We start from the raw sequence: 24,571 nt of genomic DNA, 5'->3' as shown, positions 1-24,571 counted from the left end.
ACTAATGTGTGTAAAGGCAGACTGTATAGCCATAGGTGCTTGATTGTATACGCCTGCAGCAATGGGACTGAATGAAAACTTGAATTCAGTGAAGAGGTGTGTCCCAATACCTTTGTCCATATACTTTCTGTAGTAGTTTCAGACGATTTAAATAGTTCAGAAAACCCAAGTAATGGCCACTAATATTTTTCCATAATTTTACACTGAAACTAAGTGAGTTTCTTTGTTTCTGTTGTTGCAGATGTTTATCAGCAGACCTACCATTCTGTTGATCAGTGTTTGGGAGGAGCACCAGGAGGCATCAGCCCTAGTGTTGTTACTGCAGTGATGACTGAAAGTGCTAGTGGGGCTGCTAGCGGTTCATCAGGCTCCTCAGGGAGTCCTGGAGCTCTGAAGAAAAGCTCAGGAGGAAGTGTGGGTGGCGGCAGCAGCGTGATGGACAAGATCAAATCCCCAGGCACAGTCCGCCGTCTCTCCATGAAGATGCGGAAGCTTCCGGAGCTTCGGCGAAAGCTGAGCCTGCGGTCATCCCGGAACCAGCGACACGCCACCCACGGACAAGGGGGTTCCAGTGCAGCAACAGGGGGCGCTGATGAGGCCTCGCCGCCCAACGCTCGCAAAGAGTCCTCCAACAGTGTCATCAGCAAGTACCATCTAGACTCCAGCGCCCCCGCCAGGCCGAGGCGCAAATCCTCACGTACACGTTCCGCTAGCAAGGGTGGCTATCTTAGTGATGGCGACTCACCTGAACTCTTGCCTAAGCAGGGGTCAGGTCAGGGTTCGGGGGAAGGATCACAAGGGTCACAGGGGTCACCCCCACCTCCCCCAAATCATGGACGGCAGGATTCGGCGAGTGTAGTGGACGCAGGCTCTTTCAGGCTTTACTCGCTAGCTGATCAGCCGCGCTGTGCCCAGAGAGTTTCAGGTCTCCTGACAGTCCACCTGCTGGGGGTGGAGGAATTGGTGCGTTCCCCACGGGGAGATGCTGGCAAGGACGTGTTCTGCGCCATTCAGGTGGATGGAGTGACCCGCGCCCGCACCGCCCTGCTTACCTGCCGGGGGCCATGTCTTCCACTAAACCACACCTTCAACTTAGAGCTAGAGCGTGCGCGGATGCTCAAGCTGGTTGTTCTCACGCCGACTGTTACTACAGCTAATGATGGGTCGTCCTCTGCCCCTGCTGGTCAAGCTCGCAATCGAGTATGCTGTCTTGGTGCTGTGGCGATCCCGCCTCTGTTTAAAGGTGAAATCCCAGTTCTGTGATTTATCTGAGTGTGAATTATTTAATTAGACTGTTCTGCAAAAAATCTGTTTGCATCATTTTTCCCTTTTTCTAAACATTGTTTATCAGCTCAGACGTATTTGGTGTCAAAGTTTTCCTCAAAGCTAACATAGTTACTAAGTACTAAGTACTATTTAAACTCTTATAGACAGATGAGCCATATAATATTAAGCAGGTCCCCCTTGTGCCTCTATAACATATCTGAGCAATCGAGGCATGGACTCCACAAGACCTCTGAAGGTGTCCTGTGGTATCTGGCACCAAGACAATAGCAGATCCTTTGAAAATTTGGATTGCATCAATGAGCCTTAGGTGCTCAAGGACCCTGTAGCTTGTTTACCAGTTTTCCTTTCCTGGACCACATTCATCTAGCCATCACAGTTTAGCCCTTGTTAAAGTGTCTCAGATTGTTACATTTCCGTATTTCCTGCTTTTAACACATCACTGACAAAAATGTATGTGGTTGGTGTATATGCTTTCTGATACACTATAAGCATGGAAAAAGTAAATTGCATTGTAGACATGGGCAATGTCTAAAAACTATAATTACATATAACTATAATTAGTTAAAATTAGTCTTTTTATGTGGGCTTTTCTGTTACAGCGGATGTTCTCTAATGGTGGGATCATTTAGATGTATTTGTAGCATTTATTAGTAGCATTTATTACTCATCATGACATTTTTGATTGTATGCTACAGACTGTGATATGTACTAGGTGACCTGTCAACTTATTGGGGCCCTGTAATAATAAAAAAGTTTTAACAGAAAAGGGGATAATATATTTGGGGCAGTGGTGGCTCAGCGGTTAGAGCGCAGGGACTATTGATAACAGGGTTGTGGGTTCGACACCCGGGCTCGGCAAGCTGCCACTGTTGGGCCCTTGAGCAAGGCCCTTTACCCTCTATGCTCCCCGGGTGCTGGAGTTGGCTGCCCACCGCTCTGGGAGTGTGTGTACTCACTGCCCCTAGTTCACTAATGTGTGTGTGTGTGTGTTCACTACCACAGATGGGTTAAAATACGTGCACCTTTATATATAATATATATAATAATATAATTATTCAGCAACCTCTTAAAGGTTAAAGTTATGGTTCTCTATCGGTTCTTTTTCCCAAAACTGCAGTCATGAATGTTCCATATCCTTCATCATAGAGATCCAGTTACATCGCCAGGCCAGTTGCATCCGTTCTGACTAGAATAGCAGCAGAGAGGTTCCCAAGTGTTTTGAGTGTTTGAGGGAATTTCTGTATCAGTTCCTTGTTAGCTGCAGGCAAAGCGTTGTGTAAATGTTACCCCCTACCAAAAGCATGACAGTAAAAAAAAAAAGTTTCATAAATCAGTAATATGTGAGAATTGGTATTTATTGGTCCCTGGCTCCCCCTACAGTCAGGACTTGTAATTTGTGCTTTGAGACACTTCTAAAGGGCATGCCTTACACCTGCATTTCTGGGCATGCTGAAAGATACAGAACCGTCACTGAAAGTGATAGAAGCATGAGGATTGGGGTGGTATAGTAATATTACACGATTTTACACAGATTCAGTTGTCCTGCTGCCCGCTTCACCCACATTACATAGTGCAGTAGCAGTGTTCTGGCCCAGAGTGGCAATGACAGAGATGCTACTCCCTATTGCAGTCACTGGAGCATCACAGTCATGTTGAAATGTATTTTAAGCTAAAAAGGAAACATAATATTGCTTTATGTGTTTTTTCCAAGTTGCTAACTTGAGTCCCCTGTCTTTTAGTAGCAGTGATCTCAAGGCCTGAGTTTGACTGCACTTTTCTCCATTTGCAGATAGCCGTACCTAATCCAAACCCTTGGCTCTTGGTCAGAATGTCTTAGCTGATCCTGAAGAGTATCTGTGTGAATTGGATTGTTAGTCCTTTAGTTCCTTTAACAGTTATTCTCCTTTTCAGTCCAGTCAGTGTCACAGAGTGTTGTGTTCACATAGTTTAACACGTACACGTAAATGAAAAGTCATGCTGGTATAATACGTAATGATGAGTCAAGCCAGTTACCCTAACAGAGCTTACTCAGGAATGACGATGGGTTTTCAGTGGTGAATTCATACTGAAGTTCAGTCTAGACAGGGTTTAATCTCCGCTGGCAGCTGTTTCTGAGTGCTGGGGCTAAACGCTCATATAATCCAGAAAGAGAGAGAGCAGGGGTGGGGCATGTTGGTGGGTCTCATCTTATGTCGGATAGTGAGTTCAAGCTTCTGTTCATCCGCTCTTATTTTTGTCCCCCTTCCGCCCCTCTTGCTGTTTATCTTTGCCGGCCCCCCCACCCCCCACCCCCCCTCTCTCCAGCCTCGCGGAGCCAGCAGCTGTGTGTAAAGCTGGAACCACGGGGGCTGCTGTATGTGAAGTTGACTCTGCTGGAGCAGTGGGAGGCCCCCTCGCCCCGCCTCAGTGAGCTCCCGCCTCCGGCTGTGTTTGGGGTGGAACTGCGCCGCCTGGTGGAGAAAGAGAGTCATGAGCTCAAAGTTCCTCTGATCATTCAGAAGTGCGTGGCAGAGATAGAAAAAAGAGGGTTAAAGGTAAGACTACATTACTACACAGCTTAATTGTGCAACTCTGTAGTAACTGCGCTAAGCATAGTAATTCAGTGTTTTACATACAGTGGAATGGCTGATTTCTAATTGATCTTTCTAAATGCCTTTCTGAAGACCTCGGAGAGCTATTTGGATCTTGTCATGGTGATCCCACTCAGTCCAGAACAAACCAAACTAAATGAGTTTTAGCCCTCTAAATTCTGTGCGCCGGCCCACAATCCAGTTCTTTACTATCAAAACAACATTACTGCCACAATTAGCATTCGTTCCACAAACCCTAAAACAGAGCCCTGTGGGATACCACTCCACTATAAACGTCTTATACTGTTAGCAAATAATTCATAATGGTTTCTGCATTAGAACTAATAACTGAATACTAAACCTAGGGTTCAGTGTGTTAAAAAAGACTAATGATAAAAGCTGATGTGCTGCACCTGATTCTTATTTTAGACATTTTAATTTGTAATACAGGTGGGGGCGTCCAAACGTTTTCCTCACAAGAAAACTGCATTTCTATTAATTACATTATGATTTATGTATTTGATTCATAATGTATTTAAATGGAAATGTAAATTTATATTATTTAAAAAAGGCTTTTCTGTCTTCAGTTGAATGTATTTAGTTATAATACCTGCCTATCTCAATATTGTTCAGCTGAATATCAGATGTCTATTTAGGGCTGGGCGATATGGTAAAAAACATTATATCACAGTGTTTAAAGAGAATTTTACAATCTGTAGCAACAGATTCTTAAAAACTGCTGTTCAAATACTTTCCCATACTGAAAACAGATGATTAATATTCAAAATCTGCTGCACTTCATCAAATTAAACACCACTAATAACACTCTCTGTTATAAAATGTGCAGTTATTTAGTGTTCTGTAGGCACTGGCGAGATCTACAATACACTTGCTTGAATCACAATTAAAAAATTGATCACGATTTTGATAAAATATTTAATCAAAAAACATATCTAATCAAAAAGTGTTATTACAGACTTCTATTACCAGAGAATAGCCCCACCAGTCCCTGTAGTTACGCAATAATACACCTTAGTGTGTAATAAGCCTTGGAGTGTTAAGGGGTTAAAATGTGTGTGTGTGTGTGTGTGCGTGTGTAGGTTGTAGGTTTATATCGTCTCTGTGGATCTGCGGCTGTAAAGAAGGAACTACGTGATGCGTTTGAGAAGGACAGTGCAGTGGTCACTCTGAATGAAGAGTTGTACCCAGACATCAACGTTATTACGGGTCAGCGGACACACACACATAAATACTCACAAACAAATTGCTGCAGCTGTTTTTCTGCTTAACATACTCACATAAACACACGCCTTCAGCCTCATCTATTGTTTTTCCCCTTTCAGGCATTCTGAAGGATTACTTGCGGGAGCTGCCGTCAGCTCTGATCACAAGGACCCTCTACGAAGTGGTGCTGGAGGCCATGTGTGTGCGACCGGCATGCAGGAACGACAGCGACACGCAGAGATCTCAAAGCACTGTCTCGCTCCTGCACTGCTTGCCTGAACCAGAGAGGGTATGTGCTTGTGTAATATATGTATGGAGACAGATGACCCAAAACATTATAACCACTGATGGATGAAGCGAACAGTGATGTTTTGTAACAGTGCACATTAAGGATATGTAGTGCAGTGCCCCCTGTTGCATGAGAAGTTGTTTAGCCTCAGACTGATCAAAGTTCCCATTCTAACCCCTGTCCACCATCGGAAGGGTTTACAATGGGTATGAGATCGTCAGAACTGGACCTTTTGATGGAAGAAGGTTAATTGAGGTCTGATGAGTCCTGTTTTAATACATTTGCATTATATGGATTATGTGCACTGTTTACCTGTGGGAAGTCTGACTAATGGTGTTTTGGTGGCAGATACCACAGGGCACCTCTATATGTCTTGTGGAGGTCTTAATGTTTTGGCTCACTTGTGTATTACCATGGTATTTTTGGATAGAAATGTTGTAATGGGTGTGTGTTCTCTCTAGGCCACCCTGTCGTTCTTGCTGGATCATCTGAGTCTGGTGGCCTCCTTTAGTGACTCTAACCTGATGACGTGTCAGAACCTGGCTGTGTGTTTTGGCCCTGTTCTGCTGACCCCCACGCAGGAGTCCTGGAGGGCAGGGTTACCAGGCACCAGCTCAGAGGCCCTTGGGGGACCCGGGACCAGCCAGAGTGGCCGCAGCAACAACCACAGTGTGGAGATAGCCAGCGCCGTAGACTTCAAAAGACACATAGAGGCTCTGCACTATCTACTGCAGCTTTGGCCAAGTGAGTGGGAGTGGGGTGTCTCTGGGAATCTGCACACATGTACTGGATTCTATTTTGTATGTTTTTCTTATCCAACATTTTCTAGTATTTTTCTCTTTTTTGCTAAAGACTTTTTGAGTTTATGTGCCCAGAACAGTCAGAAATAATTTTTACATGGCCATTTTCTTTTATTAAGGCTATCTATCTATTGTCACTATTACACAAAAACCCTGTGTCTCACTTTGGAGCATTTCTATTGGTCTATTCATCATCATGAAAGTGTGTTTTGTGACCTATTCAAAAAGCCAGACTGAGACATTCCTTCTTATTCCATTGTCCATTGAATGGACAAGGTTACACTTCTGAAAACAATGATTTCAAGGAGCTCCAGGTAGCTCAGCAGTCTTAGTGAGCTACCCCTATGGCCCGGCATTCAAATCCCAGGCCATGCCGTTTTGCCATCAGCAGCCGGAGTCCATGAAATCACAACTCAACATGTTCTCTTCAGGTGGGTAGATGGCACTCTCTACCCTCATCACTCTTAGGGATGTTGGCTGCCACAGTCATCTGTTTACTGGTTAGCTGAGCTGAGGAACCGGCATATTACTTTCATGTAAACCACCTAATTTCGAGCGTGTCGGCTGCCCAAAATGAGGTGGTTGCTGGCTTTGCATGTATCGTAATGTGTTCCGTCCTTACCCTCCTAGTGACTGGACCACTGCTAGTGCTAGGGGGACTACGCATAGGTGGGGTAACTGGCAGTACCAAATTGGGAGAAAAGGGAAAACTTCAAAGATTATTTAAAGTGATCACAGATTAGTTTTAAGGTATTAAAAGCAAACTTTTTTTAAGTGCAGGGCCAAAAAAAGGCCCTTTCAAATGTCATATAAATGTGAAAAGATTTCTTCTGCCATTTTTGTCCTCCTACATGCTTAAAGGTTAATTTCAATAAACTGCTCCAGTTTTAGGAAATGTGAGACACCTGAACATGATAACTGACAGAAAATGACACCTAGCAGTGGCCAATTCATGTCAATCTCAGCAACCTGAGCATTTTCTGTTAAAGATCCTTTAATGTTTCCTGTCACGCTTCAACTCGGTTGGACATGTGCCATGTGCCTTATGCATAACATACAGCTGGACTGTGGACTCACGTCACAGCTGTTGAGGATTTGCACGGCAGATCAATCAAAGTATGCTCAGTATGATCTGTGTGTGTTTTCATGTTCATGCTCTTTTTTTCTCACATGATAAATAGAAGGGCTGTTGACGGTTGTTGGATTCCACTCACTGAACCATATCGCCCTCTTTCATATGTCTGTTAGCACTGGTCACAGAGCTACCATGAAGTTTGATGTGCTTGACGAGGTTACTTCTCTTAAGGTGCAGTGCTGTAACAAACATCTATGTGGCCCAACAAGAAAAACATATTTTTCGTACACAACCGTGCACAGTTGCAGAAGTAACTTTCAGCCTTGCTCCGTAAGCAGTAGCTGAAGTGTCTGGATATCATAAAAAAAGTGTAAATAAAAAAAGGAATTGGACGTATGGAGCCAAAAGCATACTTGAAGGAGTGTCAGAATGCCTCTCCCTTTAACCATAGTCAAATAAATAAATAAAAAGCAAAGGTTTAATATGGTAAAAATGTGATATGGTGACTATTGGTGGTCTCGCTGGTCATTAGCATAATTACAGTCGATTTTATTTTACATGAATTCAGTTGGATGTTTTTATAAAAACAACAAAAAAAAAGAAATTCAAAGCAGGACCTAATTTAAATAGCCTTCTCCTGATATTTGAGATGAGAAATTCTGTAGGTCAGACTGTGAAGACTGTAAGGAGTGATAGGTGAAGTGGAATGAGTAATGGAGTACAAACACTTAATTCCAAAAGAACTCAATAGGGATGAATAGGGATACTCCAGTGGATCGAGATCAGGCTGATTAAGGCATCTTGTAATAGGTCAGGGATCATCGATGTTGATCCCAATCCAGTTTGATTCTTTATTTTAACCACGGTGTTCAGAGCACCATCTGGTGTCCTTAACACACCATTAACAGACATTATTATCAGGCTGGCAGCAGTGCGGACGTTCCCAAAAGGTAAATAAAAGTGTAGAGTCTGCAGTGTGGAGCTATTTTACAGTGGAACATGAAAACATACCATAATATCGGACCCTTTATAAAACTCACTGAAACACTCTGTTTTACCGGCGGGAGAACCGGTGCTCACCATTCTCTGTTTTTAAACCAGCACTGAACAGCCCATTCAGAATAGCGTGGAGGCTAACGCTAATGCTAAAACACACGCTATAGAAACCCACAGCACATTCCCCCCCTATAAACCAGTTATTACACATAATAACTGTAGTAGACCAACAACAACAGAGACCAGTCCACAGAGTGAACCACTACAACACACTTTAGTGTTGTAAAGGAGTTGGGAGCTGATTTTAAGGATGAGTCAGACTGGATTGTAAGATATGAAACATACAAATCAATCAGTCCAGAAAGTCTGATTATAGAAATTGATTAATCAGCGTTAATAGAGTCGCTTTGGGGCAAAATGAATATAGTAACAATGTACATGTAAGTATATTTTTTCTGGTCAAGAATTGCCTGGCACACTGGAGTCATTTTATTACGGCTTGATTTCCATTCAGGCAGGAACAGCACTGCTATAGCAACAAGCATGCCTATCAGTACTTTTCTCTAATTGAAATTTCTCCTTATAGTCCCCACAGGTATAGTGATGGATCAGTTGCCCTACATCCCCGAGGTTTCTCCCGTTCCTGCTCGTCCCCCATCACAGAATCCCTTGCAGCGACGTGTGCAGCGTGTGCCGCTGCGTGTGGATCTCCCCTTACCGCAGGATGCGGTGGTGGTGTCCCGTCGGGGTCGCGGCCGGCTGGAAAGCCCTCCCTGTAACCGTTACGCTGGGGACTGGAGCGTGTGTGGGCGGGACTTCCTGTCCAACGACGATGCAGATTACGACGAGGTAGCCGGCAGTGAGAGCGACGAAGAGGACGAGAAGAAAGAGGAGGAAGATTGGGTTTCCTCTGGTGGTCTGTACACAGACGACTTTGCGCTGGACTTTGATGCTCCGTTTACATGCAGGCTGAGTCTGAAAGACTTTGATAACTTGATCTCAGATCTGGAGAGAGAATTAGCCAAACAGATCAACATCTGCCTCTGAGCTCCCACTCACCCTGAACCCTGTATCTGCTGTGCATTGCAACAGTAGCAAACTCCATAAAGCCCAAATAGACCAGGGACACTAATGACATGGTTGACAATGTGTTATAATTAACACTCGATGCACGTTGTTACTGTTAGCAGCAAACGGATCCAAGCAGGGTCGACCCACAGGATATTTGGCACCATAGGTGAAATCTGACTTGGTGCCCTTCGAGTGTGCACCACATGATCCACATGCTAACCATTACATTTACAGTATGTTGAACATGTGCTATAGATCAGAAGAAATCCAGAAAAGCAGAGAGGAAGGATCGTTTCATTCCTATTCATACGTTTTTCATACCTAGCCCAGGGCACTCGTACAGCGGTTCTTCTGCAGTGGTCTTGGAGGGCCGGTGTGGTGCATGGTTTGGTGATTTCCCTGCCCTGCACTTCTAGCAAACCTGGCAGTTAACAGATGAGCTGAACCAGATGTGCTTAAGCAGGAAATACATCAAACTGTGCTAGATACCTACCCTCCAGGACTGCAAATGAAGAATCCCCCAGTGAGCACAGAGTGACTTGAGATGTGGGCCAGCATGGCCTGACTTAAATTGTCCCATAAAAAGGCTGGACTGATTTCAATTGGTCGTGTTTATATTTGTCACTACAGTATGAATGTCGCTTAGGTAAGTTTTGCTATTTTGGCAGCAATTAAAGCAGCTGTCATAAATAATTGACACTTAAATAGACTTAAAATTAATGACAAAACCAAGCCTAAATATGTTGTTTCAGTGTCCAGCAGGATGTCCACCAAAAACCTTGTCTTTGTTCTGCTTCCCCAATGGACAAGTTAAAATCTTTTACTGTCTGGAATTGATGTGTCCCATGAATGTCTTCTAAAGTCATCCCATTTGAGGCATTTAAACGTTGTCATGCTCATTGGGATTGGTATATTGTAAGAACTGGTTTTGAGGAGCAGGTAACCTATAAACCGCCATTCAACAGAGATTTTGATTATGACAGCACATGACTTCAGGAGTGCTGTGATGGCACCCCTGGTAAGTTACTGTCCTAGGACTCATACTAAAAACAGCTATAGGGCCTCACAGCAACACTACAGTGCTTTGTACTACATGATGTGTAGAGGGATCTCTCTAAAAATCCCTAATTTGCATTGCACTGCAGATACAGGGAATCATCTGAGTGAAATAATAATGAAGAAAAACCCAAAGAGACTTTCTTGTTTTGAAGGACGACGACAAGCAGTTTGTTCTGCTTTAATATGTGTGAAGATTATTTAATAACACCCCAATGGGTGTGTGTATTGGGCAACTCCAGCCCTGCAGGTCTAAATGCAGATCAAAACACATCAACTTTGGATGTCCGATCATTAATTTTCATATATTGTTATAATATCCGGTTTCTGATTTAGTTTTTTTCTGAGTTTAAGAAACATATCACACTCACAGCATGGCAGAAGCTGCATGGTAATGTCTGCATTGCTGGCTGTGATCAGTGCATTATATAATTCTATAACCTGACTGGCGTTTCAGGTATAACTTCATTGTGATGATGTGGCATAATGGGACACGGCACAAATGGCTGGTGGTTTATTTCAGCCCTGTCAGAGCAGGGAAAATATGTGACTTTAGAGAACGGTGCTGTGACTGTTAAGGGCTGGAGTTGGTTGCTCTGGTTTTGGGACTTGTGCTTGTGTATTTCTCCTATTCCCAGGAATGGTCTCATCCCATGTGACCAGCCTGTGACGTTCGGGCCAAGAATTTTGTAATTCTTTCCGCAAGGACATTCCGTTATTGGTCCAGCACTTCCAGTTTGCCAGACCGTCTCAATGCTCGAGATGCTTTCCCAGTCTGTTTTTGCCTTCATAAAGGTTGTGTTTTATTGTTGTGTTGACTTGTTGCCTGTGCCAAATAGGCCTGAGTAATGCCTAAAGGTAAACATGCTGAGGTTACGTAAGCTGAGGTCATACATACAAGTCCAGGTTTTTGTAGTTTTAAGGTCACTTATGGTGCGAGATTGGCTTCCATTAAAGGAGCGGTCCAAGGAAAGATTACCCCAGATGCAGTCGGGCTAAGACGTGTGGTGTCCACATTTTCCTTCTTTAGTTTTAAAATGGAGCTACAAGGCTACATCTAATATTAATTCTTTTTTAATAAACACAATCCCACACTCTTCTCTCAGGTTGTGCAGACGTGTAGAAGTGGTATGACTTACTAACTGAACTACAGAGAACTCCCTCAACTCTCAAAACTGCTGTCAGATATCAGAGAACAGAAACAACAGAAATGCAGATTCCATAACATCCATAAATGACTGCAGGATTTTAGCAGAGCACCCATTTGGTGAGGTTTTGGTCATTATTATAGTTCACAGTAAGTTACACTCTGTCCCAATACACATCTTTAAGTCTGTGCCAGCTTAATGAAGGTCCACATGTGGTTTGAGCAGGGTGAGAGAAGTCTGTGGGAAGTATGTACTTATGGAAAAGATTTGGGTGACTATTAACTTTTAGTGTTTGCCAGCTACCTTTTGGGATTAATAGGACTTTTCTTTTTTATTTGGCTACATAACCATAACAAACAACATAAAGCTGATTTCACACTGAATGCAATATGTGCTTATGTGTCCAGGATTATTTCAGAGGCTCGCTTTGCTTAGCTAGTTTCAACGCAGGTAATGTTGACCTGGAGGACTAGCTTGGCTCGGTTTATAGACTGGTGCTGTAGAGCTTGTGTTCATGTGTTCAGAAACAGATAAAACTAGCCTTTCCTCTATGTTGGAGGGAACTACCAGACACATGGCTCTGCTATTGACTGCGCTGAGCCTCGGCTGATGTGAAGTTTAAAACATTTGAACTCTAAGCGTCTGCCGCGGCCGACTCTGTTTACCGCTGACCTCTGCACAGCAAAAATCCACATCTGCACAACGTATCTCAATAAAAACAATGTGTTTGAAAGCGCAGCAAAGTTTCTGCATTCAGTGTGAAAACAACTTAACTACTATGCTGCTACTTCTCTACATTACCTTACCGCAGCAGGAGAAATCACAATAGTAACAGTAATAATGTTAATCATCGAAAGTAGTAAAAGGCAGTTCTCAAAAAGCCTTCTTCTCAATACTAATGACAATGCATTTCAATGTGCAAGTATGAAAAATGATATTGCCACACATATAATATAATTTTACATATAATAATATATATTTATTATGTTTATTAGGGCTGCAGTATTTGGGGGAATAATTTGCAATATTTAAAAATAAAGGAATTTTCACCAGATTTCTCCAGCAGTCAATGATCCAACATGCAGTGATATGAATTATGACATCTGTGTTTTGAAGATTGCAGTAAAATAAATCATAATACTGCAGATTTCCATTTTGTATCAATAATAATAATAATAATAATTATTATTATTATTATTATTATTATTATTATTATAACAACAGTGTCTGCTCAAATGTGACCATTAAACATGTCTTTGCCGATTGACTACATCTGGGATAAGTGAGCCTCGTTTAGCCTAACCATTCTTTTAATCCTCTAGATTTAAGGTGGACAACCATAACAATGCTGGAGATACAAACCTTGTATCTCCAAAACGGCACCTTCACGGGACAAGGATAAACCATAGCTTTCTATGGAAGTGAGCCAACATAGAAGGTTTAAAAAAAGCATTTCTAGTGGTCCATTCATCATTAAATGTTGACACAACTGCCAGATTTACTTTATATCAAAAGTGAATAATGGTAAAATGGAGATACCAGAGGTTTGCGTGAGAGTGAAGGTAATGTAACTTATGGACCAGCTGAATTAGAAGACAGTTTAAATAGTATTACTAAATTTCCAAACTTTATATGAGCAGACCAGTACAGAGAAAGAAGAAACTATGATAGGAAAATTGGACATCATTCAGTCTGAAACTATACTCAGTGTTTGTCTCAAAAATAAGCATTCTGTGAAGTAGCAAGCAAGGACAGACCTCTTTCTAAATCCTCAGTGTATTAAATATGGAGAATATGTCCTCTACCCTAATTTGCTTACAGACCAAAGACACATCTGATAGTTCTATTGCACTTGTCTATTTGCATATAAGGTTGTTGTTTTTGCTGCTTACTCGGTCAGATGCAGTACATGGTGTTGCCGTTGCTGGCGTAGCACTGTTTCTTTGTTGTAGCACGGTACAGATATTTAGCCGACTGTGATTTAGATTTTTGATACACAAGTGGAATTCAAAGGCCATAACTAAGCCAGAGTTTGCTTTATATGCAAAGTGGTTTAAATGTGTTATTGTTTTGTATCTTGTTTTGTCATATAAACAGTATTATTTTATATTGCACATTTACAGCCAGCACTTATTTGAGTATATGTGAGTACTATGCCTCTGTGTACTAGTGTAAAAGACACTTCTCTTGAATTGGTACCTTTATGTACCCTTCAGTGTTAATCTGCGAAATTCAATCAAAAATAAAAGCACAGTATTACAGTACCTCAGACACATCCCTTCATTTTTCCATTTAAACTCATGCCTGAATGAGGTTATTGCATTAAACTGCAGTTATGTACAGTATTCTATATTTAAAATGCCTGTTTAAAAAAAAGACTTGCTTTCTATGTACTGTGCAAAGGCCAGAGAGCTCATCCTTCAGGAAAAAGCTGAAAATGATTTGATCCCAAATCTGATACCAGATGTTTAGTGTTTTCATCCTTTAGCCTTATTTCAGTTTCCATTCTTTTCAGGAGACTCAACATCTCAGTGACTTTTTCACCCCTCCAAAGTTCAGTCTTAGAAATCAGGGTATTTTCTGTTCTCTTTATCCACATAATCCCAAACACATTCAGTGATGTCGAGGTCTGGATTTTGGGGAGGTAAGTCTATAGTTCTGAAATGAAAATTATTTACTGTATGTCTTTTTGTTTTTCTCAGTAAGAGCTTCTTGATCAGCTGCACATCCTCTCAGACCTATAGTCGTCATTTTAGTACACTGTGACAGAAACACATAATCTAACGTGAGAAAGGTGCTTGATTTACTCTCTATTTACTCTTGATTTATTATCTCTCCCTTTCTCAAACATGAGAATTTTAAGGGCTGTTTATCTGATGGGGGCAGGGTTTGAGGTCTATCCGGTCTTGCATGGCTGTTAGAGATTTCATTTTCTCAGCTATTCTCAGTTTTGGAAACCCGCTATTGTTTGACTTTCTGCTCCCTTTTAGCAGCTGGATTTTTTTAATGTCTAACCTCTTCAGAAATATCCCCTGAAAATGTTATTCTTGGATTTGACAGGAAATTACTGTTGCTTTATCGTATGTGCAGTGTCTTTGGATCTTTATGGGCATTTTTATAACCTCCATATTGCAGAAAAGTGATGAAATGCATATTAATGTCAGAAATATATATATATTTAAATGTATTTATATATTTATTACTTTTTAAACACACCCTTGAGTGGAGTATTAATAAGAATTGGAACACAATTACTGTTTTGTCAGCAGTAACAATGTGTTCATTAGTATTTCATTGCTGGTTTATTAAGACAAAGTAAGACAGTCAGGAACTAAGTCTGCTCAGACTATTGATGAGTGACATCTGCCATAAACAATGTCTGATTGTAACATAATTTAGTGCAATTTCTGGATGATTTTAGATAATAACACCTTTAACCATTAACCATTAAACCTTTAAAAAAGGCTCACTGAATAGCCTAACCATTTGTAGACAGTGAAGCACTAAATGACTAAATTCCTCAAAGTGTTCTTTTAACACAAAATGATCCCAAGGGTACCTCAGAGTTTGCTTATACAGCATCGTTCTCATCCAGATACCAAATACCAAAGACACATAATTAGTAGCTGGCTTAGAACCAGCAGCACTCAAACCAGACTCTCAGTACTTGTGCAGTAAATATTACAGACAGCTTCCCAAAACCAGATAAGCCTCAAGCCTGGTCTTGGACCAGTTTACACAATCAGTGGGAAATGTTAACTAGACTCAGACTGAAGGCGGCGTCAAACTGGACCTACAAAACTTATCCCCAAACCATCAACCAGGAATGAGTAGGGCATAAAACGAAAACTGACTTTAAGACCTCACTACATACAAGAGCCTTTGAGCACTCCTGTGACTTTTCTGACAGAAATGCCAGTTATTACAAGAGACTATGTTTGTTTCTTCCTTTTGCTTTTAACCAGATGGGTTTTAAATGTTTGTGTATTTGGCCCCTTAAATGCCTGGGATTCCGGATGTGTCAACTTGGCGTTTGGAAATTCTTCACATATATCTTCCCAAAGTTCAGCCAAAGGCCTCCTTGTTCTGTCTCATACTAGACATGTCTTGCTGTGTTTTTAGGTGCTTTCATTACCAATATGGCTCTTTTTCAAATTAATAACAATAAATAAGTAAATAATAATATAAATACTATAAAAGGTGCTGAAGTAAAACATTAATTAATCAAATGAACTTAATACTTAATAAATACCATTTATTTTCATTACAATTCAACTAAAAATGTAACTTTAATAAACTCAGAGACTGGAACAAATAAAGAACATTTGGACGCGACTGCTTTAAGAAGTTTACCTGGCTACATTTGTTTGATGTATTAGAACTTGGATTAGACGCTGGTGACCACCTCCTAGCCCAGCTAGGGATTAGATTTAAGGCTTTTCATCGTCCTCTTCACCACTCTCCTGCAGGGGGCGACACAGACACAGTATTTTAAAACTTTTAAATTGTTTTACTAAGTTTAGACTGTGTCTGTTTTGTTCCTCAGCTGAGGTACGCTTCCACTGTTCTAAAAAGCTTTTTAGCCAGTAGAATACATCCAATGTCCACAAACCACTGTAAGTACCCTATAATTATTGGATTAAGGTCTGCTATACATGACTCATAGCTAAAGTACTCGCACTGGTTGAGCTTCTGAGAAATAACTAGTGCATTCTGCCTCTGTACAGGCTGCAGGACCCTATAAGGAAAGACCATAAGTGTAGCATTTAGAAAACTAGAATAAATGTGTACTTGTGTTTGGGGGGAGCAGGTGTATTGGGCTGTGTCGTACCTTGTTGTGGGATTGTTTGGTTTCTGTGGGATCTTTGTGTATGGCCTAAAGGGGACATGACACGTGAGTCAGAGGGGCTCACAGCAAAAAAATCTAATAAATGTGATTATCACTGATATGAATGTAGTTGATCAACTAAGACCTGTTTGGTGTGATATATGGACAAAAGTATTGGGACACCTGCTGATTTCTTTTGGTTACTTCTGAAATCAAGGGTAATAACAAGAGTTTATCCTGCTTTTGTTGGAATAACTGTCTCTACTATCCAGGGAAGGCTTTCTATTAGATTGTGAGGCATTGCTGTGAAAATCTGATTGTATTCAGCTACAAGAGCATATGTGAGGTCAGGATGTTGGATGATCACCACCTCACCTCATCACCAACTCCCCAACTCATTCCAAATGTATTGGATGGAGCACCAGCCATCCCAAAGAACTCCGTTCCACTGCTTCACAGCTCAAACCTGTAGAACTTAATTGGGCATGGTGCCAACTGACTTGTGTGTGTAGGACTGCCACAATAACAATAATATAATATAACAATAAATAATAATATTTTTTGGATGGTATATTATCTAGGAAATAATTGCAATAAACAATATTATAGCTATTTTAACATCATTTTATGCCACTTATGTAACGTCCCCACACCAGAGCTGGGGCAGGAATATGGCCATGTGGCCAAGTCCATGTGGACTTACATTTTCAAAATGTCTGGCTGGAATTATGAAGCCTATTAGCGTTGAGTAACATGTTTTCACCTGTCAATATCCACTCTGTGTGCAGAGAGGCATTATTATTGATACACTGGTGCAGTCATTACACACTCTGCATTCTTACTCCTTTCCTACACAGCAGATTTGGCTGCCTACTCACAGGCTCAAGCCCCACCTTCAACCCACAGCAGACACCAGAAAAGGACAATATAAGATATTGGTGACATCCATTTTTATGTAAAGAAACACACAAGTAAACACAATGGGGAATATCAAGGTCAGCAAAATGATCAGAGGGTCATGTCCATTATTGTCGATAATGAAATTATCGTGACAGGCCTGTGTGTGTGTAAGTGCTCATGTTCTCCACCTCTGTTTATTCCGCTCCAGAGATTTCTGTGTAGCAGAAGATAGGCCTTGCTGGTCTCGTGGACTCTTAGCTTTCTCCTGTGGACACAAATAAGGACGGAATTACAATTTACAAACCTGACCTCTAATGGAGTAATTAGCTGTGTGGAACAACAAAATCAAAGCATATTGTGTAAGTTTGGGTGTAAATACAGATCAGCCGTTACATTGGCACCACCTGCCTAATATTGAGTAGGTCCCCCTTGTGCCACCACAACAGATCGGAGTATTCGAGGCATGAACTCCACAAGACCTCTGATGCCATCCTGTGTTATCTGGACTCCTTTAGGTCCTGTAAGCTGTGAGTTAGGGTCTCAATGGATTGCATTAATGAGCCTTAGGTGCCCATGACACTGTCGCAAGTTCACTGGTTGTCCTTTCTTGGACCACTTTTGGCAGTGGTACTGACCACTGCACACCAGGACACCCAACAAGACCTGTCAGATGTATTGAAGATGTCTGGCCATCACAGTTTGGTTCTTGTTAAAGTGGCTCAGATTCTTATGCTTTGCCCATTTTCTCCTGCTTTTAACACCTTCATCACCTTCAAGAACTGACTGTTCACTTGCTGCCTAATATATCCACGTCTTGGCAGATGCCACTGTAGATTAAGCACAGTAGTTCTAATGTTGTGGCTGATTGGTGTATATATAAGAGGTGAATGACAACTATTATACTATACTATTTATCTCACTCTGATTTCAGTGCAGCATGTTTTGTGTGTGTAGCATGTTTCCATCTGCATAGCTGAAGCTCCTAACAGTGTAGTAGTGTTTGTGTTTACATACCATTTCTCTGCGTCTCCTCTCGTTGCGTAGCTCCCGGCTCTGTTGCAGGAGCGCTAGTCTGGTTCTCAAAGGCCACACAAAAAAGATCTCATGGACGCTGTGCAAAGCTGCACGTAACTATGGAGACACACACAAACACACCTTCCCCATCAAAAGCTAAATCATGCATTTCAGTGTCCTCATGATCTGCTGATGAGTGTCTCTGTCTCTACAGGGAATCATTTATTTTGGGAATTGAATGTACACTGTACATGTACAGACTGCATACACTGATCCACCATAACATTAAAATCACTGACCGGTAATTATCTGATTATAATGGCACCTCTCCAGGGAGGTACATATCAAGCAGCAAGTGAACGGTCAGCTCTTGAAGTTGATGTGTTGGAAGCAGGAAAAAGAGCAAGCGTAAGGATCTGAGACCCTTTAACAAGAACCAAACTGTGACGTCTAGACAACGGGGTCAGAACACCTCCAAAAGATCAGGCAGGTTTTGTGGGGTGTTCCCGGTATACAATGGTCAGAACCTACCAAAAGTGCTCCAAGGAAGGACAACCAGTGATAACCCTGGGCCGCGACTGGGTCATGGGTGTGCCAGGTTCATTGATGCGAGTGGGGAGTGAAGGCTAGCCCATTTGGTCCAATCCCACAGAAGAGCTACTGAATCTCAAACTACTCATGAAGGTAATGCTATGGCGGCTATGTCTTGTGGAGTCTATGGCTGTTGTGGTGGCATGAGTGAGACCAGGAAAATATTAGGCAATGTTAGGTTTTAATGTTATGGCTGATCTGTATCTGAAATAATTAATTTTGGGTCTTCAAATGATTGAGTGGTGTGTTACCTGTGCTCTAACCCTGTGTTGAAGAGAGAGGTCCTGATGGGTGAAAGAAGCTCTTCTTTGCTGGGCATCAGCCTGGAAAGAACGGATTAACTCTTTCGAATCCTAAACACACAAATATGCATATTCATTAATGTGAAATCAACACATTGTACATTTACATTTACATTTAAGGCATTTAGGAGACGCTCTTATACAGAGCGACTTACAACAGTGCTTTGCTATTTACCCAAGAAAAACCTCAGCTAGTTTTAATAGACTAATAATTTAAAGATCCTCTAAGTTTAGACACTACTAAACACAAGTCAGTAAGGTGACCACTCTACTATTCGCCCAAGTACTCTCGGAAGAGGTGGGTCTTCAGTCTGTGTTTGAAGACAGTGAGCGACTCTGCCGTTCAGACACCCAGGGGAAGCTCGTTCCATCACTTTGGTGCCAGGACAGAAAAAAGCCTGGATGCTTGTGGCTTTTTACACTACAGAGTATGTTATATAAATATACATTACTTAGTACCAGTTCCTTTCCCAATAAATTTATTTTCTAAAATTCATTTTAGAGGTGCAAGGCTGTGTTTCAACAGTGGCAAGCAGTGTAGCAGTGTAGTGTATGTGTTTTTCTGTGTACAGTTTGCACACAGCTGGATGAAGACCAATAAACATCCTTAATAGCCTATATGATGTAAATAATCTCCATTCAGTTCATCATACAACCTAGACCTACTTGAAACCCCCTGCCATACCCATGTGTCCCTAGTGTCCTCTTTTTTTTGAAAACACAAATATGGTTACCCTAGCATTTGGATCAAATGTTTTTTAAGATGATGACCAGCACGCATTGAACCCAATGTTACTGCATATGTGTGTTTACCTGTATAGTTTTGCGCAGGTGTTTGATTTTCTGTGTCTGGAGAAGTCTGCGTGTGAGGAAGCCCCGGGCCGCTGCAGTCAGGTAACACACAGCCTTATGCTGTTCTGTAGACACCACCTGATACCCACAATAACACAAACAGAGAATAGTGCATGCTTCTTTATTTCCAGTCCGGTAGGGCCAGTATCCAGCACAGTGTGTTGACCTCCCTGCTAAAACACACCCACAATAACTGGCAGTAAGCTAGAGTTGAACTAGATGTGTTTAAGCAGGGTAAACACCAACATGTGCTGGACAGTCTTAAAGACATAGACATATTTTTACAGACAATCATCAGAGGATCAGACCATAGTCTTTGGATTTCCTATACCTGAATACAATTTTTGTGGTGAAAAATATTTGTCTGGGTAACATTTAATGTAAAGCACCAATTACAAGCCCAATTAACAGCCTTCACATGCCTGGGGCAGCCGTGGCCTAAAGGTTAGAGATGTAAGTTTGGGACTGGAAGGTTGCCCAATCCCCTGGACTGCAGTAAGCGGGGGTGGGGGGACTGAAAGAACAGCCATTTCTCCCCTCTCACCGTCTGTGGCTGTGGTGCCCTTAAGCAGGACACCTAAACACCAATTGCTCTCTAGGCGCTGAGGTGGCTGCCCACTGTTCGGAGTGTGTTCACTGCAGCAGATGGATTAAACGCAAAGGGCAGAATCTATACTGCTGTACAATGACTGTAAGGTGTGTTTGTAATTAGAAATGTTTATGCAGGTTTGTATCAGTCATGAAAGTCATGAAATGTGTATGTAGGTGTCATGTAGCCTTATGATCGGTGCCCTACAGTAGTGTACCAGTTCTCTGCAATACAGCGGGATCTTTAGAGGACTCATGCACTCACATAATTAGAATTATACTGAGTGGAACATTTCTGCTTCAGAACAGATCCACTTGTAGTCAACAGCCAATTGCTCACAAAAGCACATGCATCCAGGTAAACAGTCTTAAAATCTGACATGAATACACTGACTGGACAGATACTAAACATTATAAAACGAAACCCTCCCATCTGACCATAGTGAATCACATTTATCTCTGTGAACCTGTGGCAGCAAACACTGAACACTATGAACTATACATCTCTGGCTACTTCTTCTCTCATGATGATCCCATATTCCAAGATGATAATGACCCAAACACACCACTAAACAAATTCCATACGGATTCCAAAGATGCCAGGATGAAATCAAACATCTTCTGTTTATCTATTTAGCAAACACTCCGATCAAAACTCACTGACTGCAAACAGTAGAAGTAGGGCTAGACAATATTTTATTGTCTTTTCTTGTATTGTTATAATATTTTCATTATTGTGATATACAATATACTTTTCTGAGCATATTGTAGATATCGCCAGTGCTTAAAGAAGACTGAACAACCGCAGATTGCCTTAAAAAAAGGCCCACTGTACTCAGTATGAGAGAGTAGTTTTTAAGAATCTGCCACTACTAATGCATTTTGTCTGTGTCAACATATTGTGATAAATATTGTGCATCACCAAAGTGTCTTTAAATGTCTTCGCAATAATATTTAAAAGAATATTTTACCATATTGCCCCGCTTTACGTAGAAGACTAAATGATACCAAAAGCCCAGTGAATCTGAACGGATTTATGTGCCAAGGACACAGTTAAGTAAATACAGATAATAGGGACAAATAATAGAAACTAAATTAAAATTACATTCAAATGACATTACAGTCTGCTCAATGACCACTGAACCATTATGAATAGTCCAGGATTGCAAAATGTGTAATCGCTGTCTCTGCCAGCCTTCAAAAAAACCAAGGCCCAATATTTCCTAACTTCTAAACTGGAGTTGTTCTGAAAGTAATGAATGGTCATAGTACATAGTACATAGTACATAGACATTGCAATAAGCTGGGTTGTGATAGCTGACCGTGACCTGCTGGAGGTATTGCGTTCCTCCGTCCTGTGCTTTGACTAGAGGAGAGAACTGGTGAGTAAGGTCCTCCTCCCAAAGCTGGATCTTGAGATTGAGAACCTCGCCTGAAACACATCACAGGAAACAGAAATGTGTTATATTGACCCAGTTGTTTGTACTTTAGTTTGTAATAACATTTGGATTATTTTGTATTTTGAACCAGTTACAGATGAATAGAAACACACTATAGTATTGGGACACACCTCTCAATCACTGAATTCTGGTATTTCATTCAGTCCCATTGCCCAAATCAAGCACCTAGCCATGCAGTCTGCCTTTACACACATTAGTGAAAGAATAGGTGGCTCCAAAGAGCTCACTGAATTCCAGCGTGGTTATGTAATAGGAGCCACCGCTGCAACAAGTAGTCAGATTGTGAAATTTCTTTCCTCCTAGATCTTCCACCATCAACTGTGAGGGTATTATTAAGAAGTGGAAGCATTTAGGAACCACAGCATTTCAGCCAGGCAGCGGCAGAACACATGAACTACAGAGTGGGGTCAATGAGTGCTGAGACACAGTGCATAAAAGTCTCATAAAAGCATAAAAGCTGACTCAATAACTGCAAAGTTCTAAGTATCCTCTGGCATTAACATCAGCACAAATGCACTGGGAGCTTCATAGACTCCATGGTTTCCATGGCCAAGCAGCTGCATGCATGCCTTACATCACCAAGCACAATGCTACATGTCAGATGAAGTGGTGTAAAGCGGACCGCCACTGGACTCAGAAGTGGAACCATGTTCTGTGGAGTGATGAATCATGCTTCTCTGCCTGGCAGTCTGATGAACGCGCCTGGGTTTGGCGAATGCCTGGAGAACGTTACCTGCCTGACTGCATTGTGCCAACTGTAAATTGGAGAAATATGGGGTTGGCCTATAGGTCCCTTATATCCAAATAAGGTTACCAAGACATTTTAGACAATTGTGGAAACAGTATGAACAGTTTGGAAAGGCCCTTTTCTGTTTCAGCATGACTGACGGTGCCCTAGTGCACAAAAAACAAGGTCCATAAAAGCATGGTTGGGTGAATTTTGTGTGGAAGAATGTAACTAGCCTGCACAAAGCCCTGACCTCAACCCCATCAAACACCTTTGGGATGAACTAGAACAGAGATTCTGAGTCAGGCTCTCTCGTCCAACATCAGTGTCTGACCTCATAAATGCTGTTCTAGAAAAATGTGCAAAACAAACACAATCCAAAATCTTGTAGGAAGCAAAAGCCTTCCCAGAAGAGAGGAAGCTGTTAAAGCTGCAAAAAAAAGCCCTATGGATTTAGAATGGGATGTCAGAAAAGCTCTTGTAGGTCTAATGTGTTGTTGTCCCAATACTTTTGTTTATATAGCGTACATTTATTTTCTGTAGTACATTCAGTAGTATAAAATGTTCACTGGACATTTACTACTACAACTAAACAGGACTGCAATGGAGACAAAACTCATTTGAGAGTTTGGAGATACCTTGACAGGTTTGCTTGTTCTTTGGTTGGATTTGGTGTGATTGGTACTAACCTCTGTCCTGAACTGCATCAGCTGCACACCCTGTTGTGTTTCTGTCCTCTGGGGAGTGCTGACTGCGTTGGAGGGGCGATGCATGGGGCCTGAGCATGTTGGGTGCTGGGCTTTCCACATCATAAGACTGGTTCAGCGGAGCTGGTGGGGAGCGCTGGAAGAGAGAACGGTGGTTCTGTCTACTGTTCTCTCTGTGCAAGACGGGCCCTGGCTGGTTGGGCGAGGGTGTGTGAGTCAGGGTGACTGGTCTTCTGGATGTAATGCTGGCGGAACTGCTGGTAGTGGAGTTGCAGGCCAACAACAGAGGTTTACTGTTTAACTCAGAGAAACTGCAGTTCCCGTCTTCTTCAGAAGGGGGACAAATGACTAACGGTTCCTTTGACTTTGTCAGTCTATTGCTAGAGTTTTCAGATGAATGGGATTCAGATTGGACTGAGTTTGTCTTGTTGATCTCCAACTCAGTGATGGGGAAAGAGATTAGGATGCTGCCTGAGGTATATAGTTTTCTTAAGCGGTGGGTGAGAGGGCTGCAGCTGGGCTGAGGGCTGGGCAACTGGGCATAGGAACCCATAAGACTGGCAGACAAAGAAAGGCTAGCCAGTGGTGAGTCACATGACTCAAGGTCAGGGATGTGGCTACATTCAACAGAAGTAAAGGTGTTATTGGACTCCACCACTAGAGGGTGGTGTGATGTGCAGCTCTCATTCTCTTTATCAGAGAGGGTCTCTTCTCCAGTTTGATCCTCACAGTGAATGTCTCCAATATAACTTGGTTGGGTTCCAGTGCCACTTGTCTTCTCCTTCTCCACCTCTGCCTTTCCTTGTTTTTCTCTGCTTTTCTCCACTCTCTCCATTCGGCTGTTTAGGAGCCTGAGGGTCTCTCTCCGTTGGGTACTGCTGCTGCTGGAGGGTGCCTTGTCCTGTGGGTGTGTTCCCTTCAAGGATAGATCCTGAGTGTCTGGAGAAGAGGCTTCTGCACCCTGCTCAACTTTAGCATGGACCATAGCTTGCACCTTTTTGTTGAGTTCCGTGTGGTGTTTGTTCTAGAGATTAGGGTGTTGGGATTAGTACATTGTTAATTTCGATGACTGATACTGAGTTTGGT

At 42.0% G+C, this 24,571-nt stretch overlaps 2 protein-coding genes across 2 annotated transcripts in view; one reads left to right on the top strand and one right to left on the bottom strand.

The window, feature by feature from the left end:
* Nucleotides 1–13,772, top strand: part of LOC140544131 (rho GTPase-activating protein SYDE1) — a 36,334-nt gene extending 22,562 nt beyond the window's left edge. The window contains exons 3-8 of the mRNA XM_072667522.1: nucleotides 242–1,243; nucleotides 3,592–3,821; nucleotides 4,958–5,084; nucleotides 5,201–5,370; nucleotides 5,832–6,114; nucleotides 8,828–13,772. Of these exons, the coding sequence (XP_072523623.1) occupies nucleotides 242–1,243; nucleotides 3,592–3,821; nucleotides 4,958–5,084; nucleotides 5,201–5,370; nucleotides 5,832–6,114; nucleotides 8,828–9,288 (2,273 nt within the window). The 3' untranslated portion in view covers nucleotides 9,289–13,772. The remainder of the gene's footprint in view (nucleotides 1–241; nucleotides 1,244–3,591; nucleotides 3,822–4,957; nucleotides 5,085–5,200; nucleotides 5,371–5,831; nucleotides 6,115–8,827) is intronic.
* Nucleotides 13,773–17,288: 3,516 nt separating this feature from the next.
* Nucleotides 17,289–24,038, bottom strand: LOC140544403 (uncharacterized). Its single transcript, XM_072667925.1, has 6 exons — nucleotides 23,468–24,038; nucleotides 21,920–22,023; nucleotides 19,965–20,081; nucleotides 19,101–19,202; nucleotides 18,259–18,375; nucleotides 17,289–17,509 (listed from the first exon to the last, which is right to left on the bottom strand). The coding sequence occupies exons 1-6, from the start codon at nucleotides 24,036–24,038 to the stop codon at nucleotides 17,420–17,422; spliced, it is 1,101 nt and encodes a 366-aa protein (XP_072524026.1). The 3' UTR covers nucleotides 17,289–17,419.
* Between the last annotated feature and the right edge of the window lie 533 nt (nucleotides 24,039–24,571).

This window comes from Salminus brasiliensis, chromosome 22 (genome assembly GCF_030463535.1).
Source record: "Salminus brasiliensis chromosome 22, fSalBra1.hap2, whole genome shotgun sequence".
Taxonomy (NCBI): domain Eukaryota; kingdom Metazoa; phylum Chordata; class Actinopteri; order Characiformes; family Bryconidae; genus Salminus; species Salminus brasiliensis.
Note: the sequence above shows the minus strand (reverse complement) of the source record. Positions and strands in the feature narration are given on the sequence as shown.